This window comes from Drosophila mojavensis, unplaced genomic scaffold (genome assembly GCF_018153725.1).
Source record: "Drosophila mojavensis isolate 15081-1352.22 unplaced genomic scaffold, ASM1815372v1 contig_136, whole genome shotgun sequence".
Taxonomy (NCBI): Eukaryota; Metazoa; Arthropoda; class Insecta; order Diptera; family Drosophilidae; genus Drosophila; species Drosophila mojavensis.
In genome coordinates, this window is record NW_025318667.1 from 28888378 (window position 1) to 28909334 (window position 20957).

The window sequence follows — 20957 nt, forward strand, 5'->3', positions numbered from 1 at the left end:
TGCACCTGCATATAAAGCTGCTGACTGGAAATGTATCCGATGACCTCTGCTGTTGCCTCTGGAGAAATCGCCACTCTAACAGATTTAGCGACGAGAACCTCCAGCTTAGTATACTTGTGCATCTGAGCCGGAGCACAATGTCGCAAATGCTACAGCTGGATGCGCTGGTCACAATGCTGGCCTGCCTAACCACAACCCAAACCAATGTGACCGATCAGGCGTTGCCTCCAGACGATGCGGTGAGTCAGTACAGACATAGGAATTCCATCGAGTATATATGGCAAAGTAGAAGTAATTCAAATGTGCGAATGGGAAATCCGAAATCAGACATGATGGTTTGGTTGAAATGTGTTTAGACGTGGCATCAAATATACCGATTAGGCCGAGTTGATATTTCCCTATTCGTCCACCCGTCCAGCCTTATTAAAATTCGACGATGCAATTATATCTTTTACATCTTTAGAGTTCAAGTTTAAGAGTTTTGAATATAGATAAAGTATTATCGCACACAATTTCGATTTGAATTATATTTTTACCGGCCCCAAGTCCACCCAAAACCAAAAACAAATGGGAGAAGTTATCGATTTTTTAAATAAACTCGATATGCGCGAGATATATACGGACTTAAGAGCAAAATCTCAAGAGCTAGAAGCTCTTATATCTTCTTAGATCGACGCCTTCAAACATACGGAGAGATGGTCGCACAGACACACGGACAGAGCTCTGATCAGGAATAAATATTCCTTATGGAGTTTCTTTTCGCCTATTACTTACCCATTGAAAAGGGGTTCAGGGTATGAAAATACAGGTTGGACAGGGCTCAGGGGATTTCCTAGTCGGGCACCCCCACTAAGACACTACTTTTAATCGTACAGCGGTTGCATATCCCTTACAGACATCAAGCAACTGTCCTCTGGCAACGATTAGCAATCTGAACACAAAAATCCATTCGCTGTCCGAGGATTTAGCCAGAGCCTGGGAGAAAATGGGCATCCTGCAAGAGCAGCTGGTGGATCTGCGACGCTGGGGTATCCCTAACACTGCTGCCTCTGCAGCACCGCTGGACAAGACCTTTAGCACACGCATGTAAGCTAGTTCGCTTTAGTGATACGTTTAGTTTCATTAGAAAACGTCTCACACTTAATTCTAGTCTTGATGTGCAGCCACAGATGCAGGTGGATACGCCCCAGAACTGCCTGAAGCAGAAGCACGGCGTAGCTCGCATTCGATTACAGGCCAATATAGAACCGTTCTTTGTGTACTGCGATCAGAAGACTCGGGGTGGCGGCTGGACTGTGGTGGCCAATCGTTTCGATGGCACCGAGAACTTCAAGCGCAATTGGAGCGACTACAAGATCGGCTTCGGGTCTATCGCGACCGAATTTTTCATTGGCCTCGAGAAGCTGCATCAAATCACCAGCAGCGAAGACAATGAGCTGCTCGTCATACTCGAGAACCGCAAGCAGGAGCAGCGCTATGCACTGTACGATCATTTCAGCATTGGCAGCGAGTCGGAGCAGTATAGCCTGAACGTGCTAGGCGAATATCAGGGAGACGCCTCCGATGCGCTGCGCCAGCACTTGGGCAAGAAGTTCAGCACCCAGGACAGGGATAATGATGAGAGCGGCGCCAACTGTGCAGCTGAGCAGTCGGCTGCCTTCTGGTACAGCAACGTCTGCACTCTGAGGTAGGTTCAGTTCAATCGAATGAGCTTAGGACTCGAATGTCTTCAATGTTTTCCACAGCAACCCGTTCGGCGTCTATCAGCCCCAGCTCACTCGGGATGTAGATGGCTATCAAGGCATATTGTGGCACGGCTTCCTGGATGGTCCCAAGGGCTCGCTGAAAAAATTACGCATTCTTGTGCGTCCACGCTCCAGCAGCGGCTGAAAGATATTCCCCATTGCCATATCTTCACCATACAACATATAATAAACAATAAACCAATCCTTTATTTTTGGCAGTACACAAATCCCAAAAAAGAATATTATCATAAATATATGTATGCATGTATATACATATATAATAAAATAAAAAAAAAATATATATATATTGTATATATAGTATAAATTCTCTAGTATATAAATTTTAAACTTTAGCCAAACAAATGGATCACAAGATAAGCGTGACTGGGCTCTAGTATATGATAGACAATATCTGTGTATTAGTTTAGAGCTGAAGCACATCATTAATGGAGCGACTAGACCTCATTTTCCTTTAATGCCTCCTCAGTAGTCGTTGTCGTGCGCATGGTCGTCGTGGTGGTGGGATCCTCGTATCCTTTGACTACCAACGCATCGCCAAATACGGGCTTGAAGAACAGGACGAAGCGTGAGTAACGACGTGCCGAGTTCTTGAAAAGAAATAAATAAGAGTAAATAAAAATGAGACTTATACACATATTTCTAAATATGACTCAAGCATTTTTTAATCTTCAATAATTGTTGTTTATATAGTAAGAACAGTAAGAAGGGTCTAGTCGAGACTGCTCGACTAGGAGATACCCTGAACCCTCCAAGCTGATATTCTACTCATTCTGCACTTCTTTTATGCACACATGCATACACACGCATCCACACGCACGTATAATCACGCGCTCTGCTGACTGCGCAGTTAGCAGCGACCGCGCTTGGGCTGCGCTGTAGTGTGGGCAATATTATGACAATTTATTTGTTGAATAATTTCTTTTGTAGACATACAATCTTAATGAAACTTTCAGAGCGTAGTCATATGGTTAAAATGTGTGTACATTCCAAAGCACAAGTCTCTAGTACTTGCGTTCTTTACAAATTGGGGGCGAAGGGGGCGTGGTATCCAATATCTGTGAATTTCAAAATCTTCGTATCGATCAATTGTAGATACACAGTAAATCTGAAGTCTGTAGGTCTAAAAGTGTTCAAATTAGGCTGAACAAAAATCAACTTTTCGATTATTCTCGATAAAAAGGTTATCGGACGAGTTATCGAAAAAATATGATAAACTTGTACTGCGTATGGTATACACGAGTATGCATGCCAAATTTCAGCTATCTAGCTCTTATAACTTCTGAGATCGACGCACTCTACGGACGGACGGACGGACAGACAGACAGGGCTATATCGACTCAGCTCGTCATGCTGATCAAGAATATATATACTTTATGGGGTCTATGCGATGACTCCTTCTGCCCGTTACATACTTTTTTACAAAACCATTATACCCAGATTTCCCATATCCAATGGGTTCAGGGTATAAAAACATTTTGAGGGCGCTCTAGTCGAGACTGGACTACCGGATCCCCTAAAACCCTCGAAGAGCCGATATTGGTCTCTGCTTTGTCCAAATTAAAAAAAATATATATATACTCACCATTATTAGGCGGGAAATGGCTTGAGATACTTGGGTGACTGTGCGGAAAGATTTGGTGAACAAGTCGTCGGGCAGCTCGAATGAGACGTTGTTGCGATCCAGTTCCGGCGCGTCGCTTAGATCTTTGCCACCGGCGCGGGCTTGTCGTTTGGTCTGGTCGAGCCGAAGCAGCGAAACGAGATCGAAAAGAGAAGAAGAAGAAAGAGAGAGGATTGTGAGTAGGCCGACTTATCAAGGCATGCGACATATTAAACATAATGAAGACAAGGCCAAGGCTAGCGCTGTGTCGATCCCAGGGTTGCATTGAAAAAATCGAGTTTTTGTTTCGGTTGCGGTTGATTTTTTTTTTTCTTTTTCATTTTTTCGTCTTTTTTTAATGTCTTGCTGATACATATGTAAAAATCAAGTGTTTAATTTATCGTTTTATTTAGTCGAACGTTACATTAATATATATATATATATATGCGCCAATATTTACAAACATGAGTACAATGCGTAGCATAAAATAAACTTAGATATTGCCCTGACGACAAACAATCGGAAGCGTTAACAAAATTTCAAACTTATCTCTAAACTACGACAAGAGAAAAAAAAAATCGTACAGAATTGATATGCCAATGAAAGAGTGCGAGCATCAGAGGAAGACTTAGGACAGATCACTCCTCCAGAGTGTGTGGGTGTGTTTGTGTGTAGGTGTGTGACGTGTAGCTATGTGTGTGATTTACATAAATTAGAAAACCTCAACTCAGAACGGACAAACGAACGATCCAGATCAGGTCATCCAATTAGCCTGCCAACAAGTTAGCCAGGTAGCCAGTGAGACAGTAGCTTAATAGCCCGCCTCATCGGAGTCGGGGGCCGGTGTTGTGACGCCAGCTATGCCATTGGCACCGCCCGACGACCCCTGCAGAATGGGTCCCGAAAAGCTCAAGAACTTGGACACGACGTTGCCGAGGCCGGCGTTGGGATTGCCATTGCCTGACGAGGAACCGCTGAACGCAGTTATGGTCGTCAATACGCCGGTCGTCAGATCGTTGGCAATGTTGCCGATGGAGCGTATCTTTGGCGACACCACTGCCGTGATCAGAGTCTGGAAGTCCTTGATTGGCACCGGCGACTTAATGTCCCACTGCTTATTCTTCTCGATATTCGAGCGATCCAGCTGCTCAATCACCCGAGTCTTTGTATCTAGAAAGTTATCGATCTTCTGCAATGGCATGTGATTGGGAGCAAACATTAATGGATCAATGAATGGCAACGCATCAAATGGCACTACTTACACCAAACACAAAGCCGAGCACGGCATTTTTCGCCTCAAATGTCGCATCGGGCAGTTTTCGTTTGTTGCGCTCGAGCTCGCCGCCGCCTAACACCTCCTAGAAAAGAATTATATAAGAGAGAGAGAACAGACACTAAAGAGTTTGGCTTGATGGCAATCGATTCTTCCCCGTGCCAACGTAAAGCTAGCAGCAGCTGAGAACGCACCCTACCCTCCCAAGGCGGGGCCAATAGGAGCTCAGTTCATTCGGGCTCAATATTCTTGTATTGTACAATATATATCTTGGAGTGCTATATATCGCATTACCCCCAAGCTTGATGCGCTTATAGCCAACGCAGCCGCACAAGCCAATATAGCCACGTATACCTGCGCGAGCGGGTATGTCAATGACTCAGATTGTGAATCACAAATCTGGTTAGACTTGAACTAATTACGCGCCTGCAAGAAAACCAATTGAAACACATGCATACACGTGATTACACAGACACAGAGAGACACGCTTAAGCCACTTACGTCTATTCTTAGACCTCACTCTATTGGTATTGGCATCGGCTGGGCTTTGACATCGAGGCAACATTTCGGCATTCAATATAATTATGCTTGTCCATGCTTAAAATTCACAGCGTCATTGGCAACAAAACGCGAAACACTCAATATGTATGCACTTCTCGCATGGGCCGAGCTCCAAATGGACTCATTTCTAAACAAGACGCATGCGCCCGAACCGCCCAAAGTCAAACTATTGTTGCTGTTGTTGTAGTCGCTGTTGTTGTTGCCCAATTAGTTTATAGTGCATTTGAATGTAGAAGCGAACAGGTAATTAAGCCGTCGGTTGATGATGTTGGCTTTGTGAATTGCTAAAACAATAGATAGCCGTGGGCCCTCATAAGGAGCAAACAGCTGAGACTCGATGTCAGAAATGATGAATGAATATTTACTTACGCCTAAATATCAATTGAGAGTTGCAGCTTAAAAGATCTATTGATGAATGAACTGTTTTTCAATATCTCTAGCGATCCCATACGAGATCAACTCACATATACATACATATGCACGTTTTATATATCCATCTCTAAGATTTCACCATTATATTAAGATTTCGTTATTATGAATAATGGATTTACAAATTAGCTGGCACTAAGCGAATATTCGCATTATGCTGTAAATTACTTAAACTCAATTAACAGCGCTGTAGCTGGGTGTAGTCGACTACGAAATACCCAGCCATTAAGGCTGTATTATGAATTTGACTCGTTGATCGATTTCTTCAATGCCTGCGCCCAAAAATGAAGCATCGAAACCAAATATATATACTATCTGTAAATATCGGAGTACAATCCTCTAGCTTCTACTGAAGGTATAAGAGTCTCTCTCATATGCTGTACAGAACGAATTTATGCCATTTGACAAACAAAATCGAAATTGAATTGGGATTCTTAGAGCTTAGAGAAAGATATTTTACAGTCTATTTTGAGTGAAATCAAGCATATGTGATCTGTTCCAATCGAGTTCTATATACATCTATTCTGTATACAGGCACACGATAGGAGATTTCTAACAGCTTGCGTGGTAGTTTCTAGTCGGGCACTGCCTCTTGTGAGGCTATCCTCGAAGATCATGTTGTTCATGTTGGCATAGGTCGTGCCGTAATACATATATCTTATCTACGTATACATATATCGCATTTACGCAAGCTTTCGTTTTCGGTTCAAGGTCACACTGTCGAAACTCGAAATGGACTGATAATTGGATTATGCAGTTGTCTGCGACTGTGCGTAGATCAGATTTAAAGCGGATCGGAACGGATCGGGGATCGGGGATGTGTACAGCTATGGCGGAAAGACAGTGCAAGCTGCGACGTCAGTCGACCACAAAATTAGCAAGTGCTCAGCTGCAGCTTACACAACAACAACAACAACAGCAGCAACAGCCGCAGCAGCAGCAACAGTAATAGCAACAAAATAACAAAGCAAAAGGCGCAACAAAGGGGCTTTGCAAGTGACTTTTACGCCTCAGTAGCAACTGCAACTGCAACAGCAACGGCAACGGCAACGGCAACGGCAACGGCAACGGCAACTGCAACTGCAACTGCTACAGATGGTGGGGCAAAAGAGCCAACAGCAACAAGTTTTGCCCCTCTCGTGACACAGTCGCTGCTCATGGCGCTGTTTGCTTCCTTGTTTACTGTTTGCTGGAGGCGTTTGGTCTGTGGTGTTTACTTTACCTCTGCATTGATGGGGTTCAGATCGGCGGGCTCGCTGCCGTCCTGCAGCTCGAGCAGAGCCTCGGCGGGCGCCGATGTCGTCAGCTGTGTTATGGCCAGCAGCAGCAGCAGCAGCGCCATCATGCAACTCGTGGTAAACTGCATTTTCCTTGAGCGTTGGTCTAGTTATCCTCTTGCGCTTTCAGATCTAACAAACAGAAGCAAATGAAACGAAAAAAAGCGGAAAAAACAAAAGTTAAATAACGTTCGGAGATATTCGTGTTTATTTGCAGGCGTAACACAGGGCGCATGCGCAATGTCGATGATGTTAGCGACCTTCGGCCGTGGGGGGCCCTCGAAAATGCTTTACACCTCTTACATACATATTATGTGCACACACACACACACTCACATACACCCCTACACACACACACACACACACACACACACGCATGTGCAGACTCTACACGCTATGGGCACGCACCAACTGAATTGTAGTAACTGAACTCTCCGCTAGCCACAATTGGTATGCAAACTGAAAAGCAAGCGAGGCGACGAGGCGACGAAACAGCGACTACACACAGGCAAAACTTTTGGGAGCAGCTGCCGCAGATATGCGATACTAGCACGTTCACTAACTTTAAGCAAATGACTGCAGACGAAAGTTACTTCAATGATTTAGCAGTGGCCAAAAATCGGTTACACAGCCAAAGCGCAGTCGTCGAAGTCGTCGTCGAAGTCGAAGCTTTTGCAGTCGACGTCGGCGTCCGCATAGACCTCATTTGGCCAACAGCCAAAAAATACAAACAACTCAAATACATTCGCTTCTCGACGTCTGTCTCCCTCTCTCTACGTCTCTCTTTACCTCTCTCTCTCTCTCTCTCTCTCTCTGTTCGATCATACACACAAGTGCACATGCGCGCATGTATTGCGTGTGCAGTACGTATGTTATGTGTGAGTGTGAATGTGGATGTGGAAGACTGAGAAAACCGAATTGAATTTTATTGCGCGCGCGCGCGTTCGCATAGGCGTCAATGGCTCGGCAAACGGGGAATATCAGTATTCAAGGCGGCGTCGGCGGCGACGACGCAAGCGTCAACGTCAACGTCAACGGCAACGCCAGCGCCGATGTTGGCGCCGCCGTTGCCGATGGCAGCCGCACTGAAGCTGCGAACACGTTTTGAGCGAAAACCTTAACAAAACAGCTCAATAAAGTGCAAAAGTTGTAATGAACAAGCTGCAGCTGCTGCTGCTGCTGCTGCTGCTGCAACAGCAACGACAACAGCAGCAACAACTTGAAAGGCTCAAAAACCTCTTTAATTTGCTGCAATTGTAATTGTTCGCTTGCTAGTTTTTTGCATTTTGTATTTTTGCAATGCTCTTTTAATTTGAACTTTTGGATTTTAATTAAACTACAAACTACTCTCATATATACGTACATAATTACATAAATAAATACATACATATGTACGTATGCGCAATCAGTGTTTTGTTTTCTCACTCCATTCTTTGGCCAAGCCTAGACGATGGCTCCACAGATCGGACTGCACTTCACTTGGCTTTATGCAGAAGCAAGCCGAAGAGCGAAAAGGAAAATGCTCATACGATCCGAAGAATCGTACGTTTAATTTGCATAACTTTATATGCCCATAAAAATGGCCATAAAAATGTTTTTGAATAATAGGTGAACCCCGACCCCATTAAAATATATATGTAAGCTTATGGCCAGACTAACAAGCCAAGTCAATTAAGTCGTGCCTGCCTCGCGTTCTCCTTAAAGTAGTGATTCGCGATTGTGCATGAAATATGGATAAACTTATTTATTATTTGATTACTTATCCCTCACATTAAGTCGAATATTTTGAAAACATACATTCCTCAAAATACATACCTTCCATCTGATTTATGGCTATGCTTGAAATACTCATTTGTTTTCTGAATTATAGTTAATTTGCACATTTTCTATTTACAATACATTTATTTATTATTAATTATTTATTTTGTTTTAACATAATATGTATTTATGTTTCTTTTCACAATTTAGCCATACACTATTAATTAATTTATTTTATTTTTTTTATAAAATATATGTATGATTTATATTAAATATCGTTTTTCAGCTATTTCATTTATACATTTTCCCTTTTTATACCCTGAACCCATTGAAAATGGGAAATCAGGGTATAATGGTTTTGTGAAAAGTATGTAACAGGCAGAAGGAATCATCGCAGACCCCATAAAGTATATATATTCTTGATCAGGACGACGAGCTGAGTCGATATAGCCCTGTCCGTCTGTCCGTCCGTCCGTCCGTCCGTCCGTCCGTATGAGCAAAAGGATCTCAGAAGTTATAAGGGCTAGAGAGCTGAAATTTGGCATGCATACTCGTGTATATCATAGGCAGTACGAGTTTGCTTTATTTTTTCGATAACTCATCCGATAACTTTTTTATCGAGAATAATCGAAAAATCGACATTGTTTTTTCAGCCTAATTTGAACACTTTTCAACCAGGAGACTTCAAATTTGCGTTGTATATAGAGTTAATGGATACAAAGATTTTGTAATTTACAGATTTTGGATACCACGCCCCCTTCGCCCCCAATTTGTAAAAAACGCATTTCAAGTACTAGAGACTTGTGCTTTGGAATGTACACACATTTTAGCCATATGATTACGCTCTAAAAGTTTTATTAAGATCATACGTCTACAAAAGAAATTATTCAACAAATAAATTCTCATAATATTGCCCACATTGCAGCGCAGCCCCAGCGCAGTCGCTGCTTACTGCGCAGTTAGCAGAGCGCGTGCTTATAAGTGCATGTGTATATATGTATGAATAAAAGAAGTCCAGAATGATTAGAATATCAGCTTGGAGGGTTCAGGGTATCTCCTAGTCGAGCAGTCTCGACTGGAGCCTTCTTACTTGTTTGTTCTATTTTAATAAATAATAATGTATATTATTTAACTTGTGGATTTTCTTTTTGTTCACATGTTTTATTTTATTTACATTTCAGTTAATATCATTTTTTGTTATTGTTATAATAAACACTTTTTGGCTTTCACTATTCTACTTGCTTGTAAATCTGTAATAGATTCTGCGAACAAATCTTAATAAGCAATCTAGCTGTATCCCTTCGTCTCTCACGATCAATGAGTGAGTGCTCACTGCATTTGTGTTGCAGATGGCCTTAATTTGATTTCGATTTGTTCAGCAGTGTGAACAGGCTTTCGCTTGAGTGGACTGCAAATATGCTTTAGTTGTTTTCTATTAGTGACTCTAGTGTCAAGAAAGAACAAAAATAAGTAAATGAATAAATAAATTACAGATGAATTGGAGCTGACTGAAATTGAAGATACGCAAGTTTTACACGTTTGAACGAAATTTAAATCGCAAAATTGATTTGGGGTACCTAAATATGCAAAATGTTTGCATTTCATACCTTAAGTTTATTTATAAATAAAAAATTAAAGCCTGAATTCGAACTGACATTCGAAGAAACCAATATGCTCTTTCTTTTGATTTCGTAAGCGAAGCCAAAGACAACAGACGGCAGATGGCAGACAAAAGATAAAGCAAAAAGCATGCGAACTGTTGGTAAAAATCCCCAACAAGTGTCATCGTTTGTAGGTCGCAAGGTCGAACCAGTTGAGAGAGCAGCCAACTCGCTGTATTCACAATTCAATGTCGATGTCGATGTCGATGTCGATTCCGATGTCAATTCCGATGTCGATGTCATAGTCAAAGAATCTCTGCTATGTGCTACAGATCGAGCTGTGTGTATCTCTAGTCAGACAAGACGTATTACATATATATATACTTTAATTTGTAAATTGTAAGACCTAGCAGATAAGACGAGTTTAGATTGCCTTTAGCCGCCAACCCACCAAACTAGTCGATTGTATTGACATTCACGCTTTGCCAACTGGCCGAAAACTTGTTTAGATCGACTTAGGCATCAGTCAACACAATATTCAAAAAGTATCCAAATCGATTTAAGCCACAGCTCATATCAGAACATCTATGGCCATTATGTGACAATCCTTCAAGAATACAACTGATTAAATGGCTGGGCAAGTAATTTCTAGTCAGTCTTTGATAGTAAGACTCATAAGTGACCAAAATGTCCCTTAAGCACTTCGATATATTCCATGCTTTTAACTAATTCTTAACAAATGATCAAGAATCAATTTAAAATAGAGCTTGAGCAAATCTCAAAGTATCTACGCCTAGATCAATATTGATAGTATATTTTTTACATTAGCGAGATTTGCGATAGAAATAAAAAAGTTTTTATGGTTTTTTTGTCTCTCTTTAGTCCTTTCGAATGTGTCAATGGGTTAATGGGCGCTGTATGCAAATTGAAAATGGCTGCCAGTCGGGCAGCCCAATTATGAGGAATGGCCATAACCAGCTGCTACGCAAGTCAGTTGGCCATCCGCGGTAATGTTGTTTAGTAATTCGAGCTTGCAACTGGGTGCTGTTGCCGTTGTTGTTGCCTGTTGCCGTTGGTGTTGACGACTTGCAAATGGGCTCGTACGCGAGCTGCACGCCGCTTGTAATACATTTGAGCTGTGTTTTATTTGGTATACATTTGATGTAGTCGACTTAGCGCATCTGCACACTTGTCATAGCGACTCATTTTGGGGTATTTGACATGGTCAAGACCCCGACGGCGCTCGCAGTTTTAACGGCTGCAACGGCGCGACGTTGTTTTTTAATGCTCACATCGACATTTCACCGGCTGACACATTAACAATAAAAAATAAATAATAAAAAAACAGCAAAAACTGGCATAATTGCGATGCGGCTGATAAGCGCGTCCTTGCTCACTTGGCCCGGCTTTAATAGATGCGTTATGCGTGCGCCAAAAGTTCATTGCGCAAATGCTGAACGCTCGATGGGTCACTTGTATAATAAATTCACAAGTCTATCTGTGTGTGTGTGCGTGTGTGTGTATGCCGAATGCATATGCATGTTGCCAGCCATCTGCCATAGACATTTTAGGGACCCAGTTATGGCGCATTTAATGTGTAGTAGCTGCAACTCCAACTTGTTCTCCATTCGCTCGTCAACAACTATAATTTGGCATTGCCCAATGCGCAAGTCTCTGCTCGTTGTCTGTTGCCGGCTGTTGACGTCGCGTCGCTCAAAACGATTGTCATTATACATTATTCAGTTGTTTATTAATGTCACATGCTCTCGAGTTCTTTAATGCATTGCGTTATACAAAATACTCTGCTGTGGACCGATCAGGGCTGCTGCAGCGCAGTGCAGCGCATAGATCATGATAATCTAAAACAGGTCCATTGCCTAACACAAAGTGAGAGTCTTGGCAACAGCCATAGACTATTGCAGAGCTAAGTACACAGATTAATATTGAAGAAAAGGCTTAAAGCTTTTGCAACTGAAGCCAAAGCTGAAGCTGATGAACTATCAACTTTTGCAAAGAATGGCGTAAGCTAGCATTTGCGGAATATAATTTCAATCCCATATGCTAAGCATTATCCCAACTATTTATCCTCAACATCTGCATCTCCTGACTATCTATATATATGTATATACCAGTAAAATTTTTTCCTTCTTGTTCCTTTGCTTTCAGCCGCTCCCATCAATTCGACTCCAGCTAACATTTTAAAGTCGTTTCCCTTCCATGCCCTGTATATCGTCAAGGGTATTTGATAGTCTGTGTATTCAGTCGCTGGTTCTTGTCTCATGAACAATGTATGCAAATTATAATAGTTAAATCCAAGTCGAGGTCTCTCAGCTGAAGCACTCTTACGGGCTACGTGCTGTTGTTGCTGCACTTCTAGCCATTTTGTTGGACTTATTAGTGCAAGCCATCGAGCTGCCGTTTAGTGCAGGCCAACTTGATCTACGTACGGCAGAAGCCAATGCCAAGTTCTGTTCTGGCCCCTCGACGTAATCTTATCAAGAACATAGACACTCTCGAAGCGAATCAAAGTTCAAGCTGATGAGTACAGTGTGTACGAATAAGACGAACCGCTCTCCAGCTCAGGTTTCCCATGCTACAGTTGGCAGCCAAAGTAATTGCAACATTTTACTTAACTCAAATAGGCGTGGCAAAAAAAAAAAAAAAAAAATTGCTTTTTTTATGTTTTTGTAGATTATAATGATTTGTTTCGTATTTTAGAAGAATGCAAAGGTCAATTCTTAGTGTACATACGTGGCTGGAGCTGAATTCTCGATGCCGACTAATCGTGTCTCGTGCATTAAGCGCGTTTGTGGCTCAGCAATTACAAACGGTCAGTAAGTCAGCTTATAAGATGTGTATTTATATGTACATAAGTTATTTGCTACTGCGCGAGTCCGAGCGCTGTAGTTAAGCGGGCGTGCCAGCCTTGTTTGGATAATTATTAATTTGATATAAATAACTCTTTGAAGGTTGTCTCCAGCGAGCCGAGCTGCGATGAAATTCACTTGAGATAATTACTGAATCAAACAAAATATTTCCATGCATTTGCATTCAAAACTGATCAAATCAGGGATGATTGCTGTGAAGCCCTCAAGCATTAGTCATAAGTCATAGAAATGTTCGAGCATTGCTATTCCATATCCATAGGTATATAGATAAAGATTCTGAGCACTCAACATGTCAAATAGGTATAGCATGCACTTAAATCTTCTTAGCCCCGTTCTAATCACATAGCCTCTATTTGAAAATTAATATTGCATTTTATTGCAATTTATTTTTGATTACTTTTAAATAAATAATAAAAAAAAAAAAATAAAAAAAAATAAAAATCCTTTAAGGAATTCAGCATATGTTTGTAAGGTTGTAGATTATTATTCGATATACACATATTACTGACAACATCAATCACTGAATGTTTGATTTCGATTGTTTATCTAAAGGAAAAGTTGTCCAGCAAATACGTACGTAATTTGCGAAGTTAGCAGAGCGCATGATTAGGCTTGTATGCGTATATGTGTGTAAGTGTGAATTGTTGCATGTGTTTATTCCTGTGTACGCAGAAAAGATGTGAAAAATTATTGAAATATCAGCTCTTCGAAGGTCTTAGAGGATCTTCTAGTCCAGCAAACTCGTCTAGATCTTTCTTAATTATTTTAGTTAGAAACTAAAATTATATGTATATATATTATATTTCTAGTATTCGTACATTTTATTCTACTATTCCAGAAAGAATTCTGGATACTCTTACGTAGAACCGACGGGATCTGTGATGCGTTATCCTACGAAATATATCCACCAGCTGCGTGGTATATAGAGCACCAAGTAAAATCTACCAAATCAGTCTGACCAGGTAAATTTAAATATCAGGTATATTTATATATATATAAATATTAATCGCTGTATATATCTAGACTATAACCATTTGAGCCCTTTCAGAGTTTGCTCATATAAAAAATAGGACAAAAATTGTATCCTCACCTTCAAAGCTAAGATTGCATCCTTCAGATGAAACTATACATTTGATGGAGCCAATCGGATTTTGATATTCTTATATGGAAGTTCGATGGATAAGACAAACTGACAGTAGTTTACAAAAAAAATGTTCAGAAAACAGTCAAACAAAATTATGCCTAACTCAGCCGATTTCATGGCTATCAAAGAATTTCAATAACATACAAGGCTAACAAATAACTTTAACACAACCAAGAGGCGGTTAAAGAACTGTCACAATCATGGAAATTTGATCACACTTACGTGTGCGCATTACGCACAATATCCTTGTTTGCATATTAAGGCCGTCGACCGGTTTGGCCATTGTGAATGAGCTCAGCCCATTAAAAGTGTCGCTGAGGCACTTAATGCGCCCAAGGTCGCTGCCGACTGTTCGCCCTGAAGGCAATCTTAATTACAACCGAAGCTTCAGTGCGTACGCAACCAGAAGAGCCTGTCATTGAGCAACTGTGACAAGCTGAAGACAACTGGCACGTTGTCACTGCTGTGCGGCGGACACTCCCAACTGACTGGCGGCTGACACCCGGATCAGATCTGACTTGAGCGGGGCAGCCTGTTCCCACTAACTGAGTCTCAGCCCAGCCCTATTCGCACTAGGCCAAAAATAGAATTTACCAGACAGCACCTCATGTCGTCGTTAATTGCATTCAAACAGCATCAGCAACAGCGACAAGTGCTGGCACCAGAATCTGCAGCTGCAATTACTTCTACTCGTGTCCTTGAAACTTGGCACAAACAATTCCCGGACTTTGCTGCAGTTGTTGAGTGTCGGCCTTTCATCTCTCTGCCTTCGTGGTACAGCGCAATCTGTGTCTGTGGCTTTAGCCTCAGGCCTCGACACCAACTCGTCATTATCTGCACGCCACAGTTTAATTGACCTTTTCCTTTTTCAGGTGAAGCTGCAACAAAATGACTTTCAGACAGCACATTTCGCTTTTTCGCTAGATTGTTCTAGGCATTCTAGTTGCTATACTCTGAACCATTTGAAAATGGAAATGCTGACTTTGGAAAAATGTACTGAACAGTCAATTAGAGGCGTGGTCCGTATCAACCCAAAGAAAGACCAAGCCTCTAAAGCTTGAGACTTTAAACATTGAATACATATATTTACCTGTGCACATTACATAGACAAGGCATTCCATTTATTTATTATCGATAATAATCGATAATTTCACTTTGGTATTTAAGCTTAATTTTGCAGAGATTTCAAATTTAACGTGCAGGTTTCTATACTCACTACATTCTGAAACATATTTATTGATTTGAAAGCAGACAAGAGCAGTCTTACCTGGAATATATATTTATATTTGACAATACAGTAGAATACCGCTATAACGACTCCGCTTAAAGCATCTGTACAGCTATAGTGACGAACTTTTATAGAACTTTTATGAACAAACTTATACAGTTATAGCGCCTTCCGGGTATAACGACGGTACCTTGAGCGTCGTTATAGCCAGATTCTTCTGTATATCAAATAATGCCTAAAATATTATACTCAGATTTACCATTTTCAATCCCTTCATAATATACTAATTGTGATATTGCATTTGGTAATCCAAATAAACATAACTGCAGTAGGTTACAAGGAAAAAAGTCTTCTCTCCACATTTAAATACTTACATATATACATCCACTTACATATGTCACATCATATAAAGAGCTTCAACTGCACAAGGCCTAAAAACTGAAAGCGAAGCTTTCATCCAGTAGCCAGAATATTATCCCATAGTAGGTATATCAACTGAAATTGGCTCATCTTAGAATCACAATCCGTCAATATCAATGTGCCCTTAACCCTATGGGCTGGGATAACAAATGCCCGTTTAAATTGACTAAATTATAGTTCGCTCCGCCGAGTGTTTAATAAATGACGCACAATCATTATGTAAAGTTAAACTTAATAAATTTACATAATGCGAAAACAAAACCAGAGAAGGAAAGAAACGAAATGAAACAAACAGAAAAGAAATGAAGAGATGAGAAAACCCATAAAAAGCAAATATAATAAATAACAGACGAATGCGTTGATGTAAAAACAAAGGCTGAAGCGCATTGCTTTATTGCCAATTTGATAAGTCTTTCAGTTGCCCAAACTTTGATTTGCCCAACCAATTTGGGGGCACTGAAAAACAAAACTCTGTGCGAGAAATGAGAGTATTCATTACGAAAATAAAGCCATCAAATGTGTTAAAACGGTCAATAAACTTATTGACCGACTTATGCTTATAATGCACACAGAGTCACACACACGCACACATGCACACGCGTACGGGCAAGCTGAGATACCTGTATAGCAACGCCCCCTCGCTAGTTTGCCTTCAACGCGGGCAGATTGTGCTCCACTTTCATGGCATTTACTTTCGCTTTTTATACACCGCACACACACACACACATATACGTGTGCGTGTATGTGTGAATACTAATCGCCGCAATACGAGGCTTTGTTATTGTTCAAACTATGTCGATGCTTCTGCTGCCCTGCTGCAGCTGCTGCTCTGCGGTTTATCTTGATTTAAGCCATCGCAATCGAGCCCAGTCAACCCGATGAACGGTCCAAACGCACAGTTTCTCAACGACCTTGAGACTGTTACCGGTTTCTTTTGGTATGTGTGTGAGTATAATTATGTATGCCCACATATGTGTGTGTGACTGTGACTATCTTTGGCAGCATCGTCTGATTTCACGCTCATCTTCGCCTCTCTAATATGGCATGGGTTGCCTCTAGTTGAGATCATTTGGAATAGTTTTAGGTTTAAATTGAATTATTTACCTATAGCATTGCAGCGAGCGATCTTTGGCCGGCTTTGCGCGGGTTTCACCATCGCTGCGCCTTCCAATTCCGCCCGCACTACCTTGAGACTTGAGGCAAGCCCAGAGTCAGCACGGCAAAGACTTCTAGAGTTTCGACTTTAGTACTGCTCGTATGAACAAGTATCGAGTTATACTATATCTGATACATACGAATCGTACTACCTATACATAGCCGTTGTTGCCTCGGGTAATTAACCTTTGCTAGTTCAGTTCAGTCTACCGTTGCTATAGGGTAAGCTCAGTTGCAGTGACCATCTCTGGCACACGTATGTAAATGAAAGTCGGGCTGTGCTTTGTTTGCTTTAGCTGTTGGCTGGGTCCAGTTGGATATTGATTTGGGCTGTTTCAACAGATGTATGATTTATTAATAAGGCTATGCTAATCGGAGCTGTCAGGCGCATGCACACAGCCGCTCTCTAATACACACACTTGTTTCCTATATATTGTTTTTATTATAGCTCTTAGCCATGGCTAACTGAGTATGCATGTGTGTGTGTGTGTGTATTAAAATTAATTTTAACGTTCGCGGCGTGTTGCAATGCGATGAAAGCGTCATTTGTTTTGCAAGCTGCTGGTTTTTGCTACTGTTATTGCGCTTGCCACCAATGCAAACTTAGCTGGGGCTGGCCCATTGCCGAAGCGCTGCTCGTTAGCAAGTTCGTTGCCTAAGTCATTTGATTTGTCACATATATACGCACTGGGCGAATTCAAAATTCAGATGATTTTTATACGCACTGCGCGCAAAGTGGAATCATCAAATAGACATATATGAGCCGAAAATTAAATTGGTATATACAGCTCATCTGCGGCTGCATTGAGCGAACGTTGAAGATGACCTAAGCTTGGTTGTTCAACCAATCATTAGTATTTACATTTGCCAAACTGTTCAACTCTTGACTTTACGTCGCACTAGACCCCATTTGGAGTATTAATTATTCAATAGCATTCACTTGACATGCTTTCTTGCATTTAAAAGTCGTCATGCAGTCCTTGGTTCAAAAACCCTGTTTTAAATAAATCGTAATTCGTTGACTACAGGAGCTGAATGCTCCAATGAATCGCTTTAACAGCTATCTTGCTCAATTCAGTCTTGAGTTTCATTACTTTCCTTTCTCTCTCTCTCTCTGTCTCTCTCTCTCTCTGTCTCTCTCTCTCTCTCTTTGAAGTAATTTTTTTAGTTATCTCTCTCTCTCTCTCTTCACTCCTTTTTTTAGTTTTCTTCCTCTTTGTCTCTATCGCTCTCTCATTCTTTTTCCCTTTCTATCTCATCATCTCAAATAATAGCTTCTACTACCCATCTCAATTTTTCATTCTTGAAGCCATAGTCAAAATTTCATATTACTTGACATTAATTTAAACATATTAAAAATAAGTTTTAAAACACAATAAATGTTGTCTTTTAATAATGCAAATCATTAGCAATGTGTACATATTTAAATATATCAAATAAGACACAAATGTAAATGAATTTCATAGCAAATACCCTTGCTACTTGTTTACCTGTACGGTATAGGTATAGGTATAGGTATAGCTATAGATATACCTCTACACTTATATATTAATACTCACCGCATATATTTTGAGTTTCGCTGTCTGTTAAAATTTTGTGTAGCAACGTGAACTCTCACCGGCACTTAGCACTTAACAACGATACAACAACAACGATTTAATACAATATATATATTATGATATAATTTTGAGGTGGGATTTACGCAAAATCTTGCACTCAAATTTTCTTTTGCACATTAAGAATTTTAGTGAACACCCAAAAATAAAAACACGTATATGACACTTGAGAAAAAAGAAGAAACAAAAATATAAACAAATAGTTTAAACAGCGCCAAGCCGTCCGGAATGTCACTTGGTCTTGTGAAAGATTCACGCGTAACTGAGGCCGCGCAACTGACAGACGAGCTCGAAAAGAAATATGTAAAAAGCACAGCGCAGTAATAAGTAAAAAGCATGCTTATAAAGTGCCCCGCACCGCCCTGCCCCACCCAAATGACATTGTTACATGCAACGAAAAGAAAGTGACAAAGTATGCGCTTCACTGGCAAAGGCAGCTGGAGTTGAGAGCGAAAGAAAGGCAGAAAGAGAGCAACAAAGCGAGAGAGAGAGAGAGACAGAAAGAGAGCGAGAGAGAGAGAGAGCGAGAGGGAGGGCGGTAGCAGTGCAAAGCAATTGCGAATAACATTGGAGATTGAAACGGAAGCAACGACGAAAATCAAGTGAAGCCAATCGAACTACCAGCACGAGCTGCCATTACCATTTACTCAGCGAAGGGCTGCAGAGCATGCATACTCGACTGAAGCACACCGCGCGTCACACAAGTAGGGCAGCTAAAAGCAAATGTGGCACTTGTTGCATTCACGCTATAGCTATATGCCTAGCATATGTTAATACACATTAACAAATAAATATTTGCATATACACAAAGTCCGTAAATATATAAAGTATTTACACAAACATACGTCAACTACTGTAGGAAATTATTTTCTGTGGACGGCACACGATCTACATTAAATATTTCAATATAATATATGTGGGACCAACAAATGTGATTATACTAACAGATAAGACTAGGACAGTTAGGACTAAGACAGCCAAGAGGAAAGGAATCGGAGGCCGTATTATTCAATTTCCATTTACATATATGGAGCTACTTATGTGATCATCTATATGTATATGTATATAGTGAGTCAACTCATCACCCTGATCAAGTTCATCTGGAGTACATAAATTTGTACAAGCCACTTTATACCTAGAATTCCATTTTTTATGGGTTTATAGAACTTTGTAAAACATTACTGTCTATAAACATATATATATATTTACATATGTCGGTCTTGGGTGCATTTAGTCACTCCATTATAGCTTTACACTTTTTCAATAGCCTTCTCTGTGGGATTCCCAATGTGCTCTAAGCTGTCCATTAGGAAATGATATATTCCTTCGATCGAATGTGTCAGTTATAGAGCAGTTGCTGAACAACATGTGAAGAGAGTTCATAAAAATAGTTGGATAACCAATATATCCATAACCGCTCATATTTAAATTATTTTATTTTATTCTTTATTTTTTTATTTATTTATTTATTTATTTACTTTTTTTCATTTTGTACTTTTACTAAAATGAGATCCCATTGTACGGTTGTTTGACCTTCTCTCTCTCAATTTATCTTTCTGTCTCTTTCACCCTGACACTTTCTCTCGCTCTCTCAATCCTCCATTCTATGAAGGTTCTCAGCTTTACACGAGGACACAACCATAAAAAAAATGAATGAATCTGACAAATTTTGAAAGAACTCTCCAGTCACTCAATTTTACAATATCACATCATAGCAATACGACATATTTTGTACCAGTGCCTTACATCGTATTCATCGTAGTATTAGTATCGTGTACTCACGCCACTTAAGCTGCCGATGAAACCAACGAGGGGAGTCACTGTCCGATTCCCCGTAAACGCGCTTCATATAACATAGTAGACAGACAAATAGAGTCTCTCATCTCGAGCCTGAACATTCAAATGTCATTCAAGTGTCGCGCACTATATAATCATTTTAGAGTCCAATGACTGCTGTCTGGGGAGTAAAGTTCAGTCCAATTTTAACATGATAACTCAACTCACAGTTCCTGACTTCACCCAACCTGATGTTGGGGAGGGCGAGGTGTCAGAGCAGATGGCTGGTCTCGAATATCGCGGTTCTGTTGAGCCAAAAAAGCTTATTTAACCGAGCAATTAGCTAAACGAGGAGCACACGAAAGCTCAAGCCGCATGCTCGCAAAGGAAATGTTAAATTGCTCACGGTGTATGTATTTGCCCCATAATGACGACAGACCCTTTCGATCTCATTTAGTTTTTGCT

At 40.7% G+C, this 20957-nt stretch overlaps 2 protein-coding genes across 5 annotated transcripts; one reads left to right on the plus strand and one right to left on the minus strand.

Annotated features, from left to right (window-relative positions):
* The first annotated feature begins 82 nt into the window (after positions 1–82).
* On the plus strand, positions 83–1994 carry LOC6584921 (fibrinogen-like protein A). The gene is made up of 4 exons (XM_044010524.1): positions 83–239; positions 896–1086; positions 1151–1687; positions 1746–1994. Exons 1-4 carry the CDS (start codon positions 138–140, stop codon positions 1888–1890), a joined length of 975 nt encoding a protein of 324 aa, XP_043866459.1. The 5' UTR covers positions 83–137; the 3' UTR covers positions 1891–1994.
* On the minus strand, positions 1933–18972 carry LOC6584922. 4 transcript variants are annotated; one of them, XM_044010527.1, is made up of 4 exons: positions 18660–18972; positions 6852–7038; positions 3349–3501; positions 1933–2353 (listed from the first exon to the last, which is right to left on the minus strand). In XM_044010527.1, exons 2-4 carry the CDS (start codon positions 6993–6995, stop codon positions 2201–2203), a joined length of 450 nt encoding a protein of 149 aa, XP_043866462.1. In that variant the 5' UTR covers positions 6996–7038; positions 18660–18972; the 3' UTR covers positions 1933–2200. The 4 variants fall into 4 exon arrangements, with proteins under 4 accessions (XP_043866462.1, XP_043866461.1, XP_032588122.1 ...); XM_044010526.1 differs by lacking the exon at positions 18660–18972 and adding an exon at positions 7315–7485; XM_032732231.2 differs by lacking the exons at positions 1933–2353; positions 3349–3501 and adding exons at positions 3569–4555; positions 4629–4724 and having other exon boundaries at positions 18660–18971.
* Between the last annotated feature and the right edge of the window lie 1985 nt (positions 18973–20957).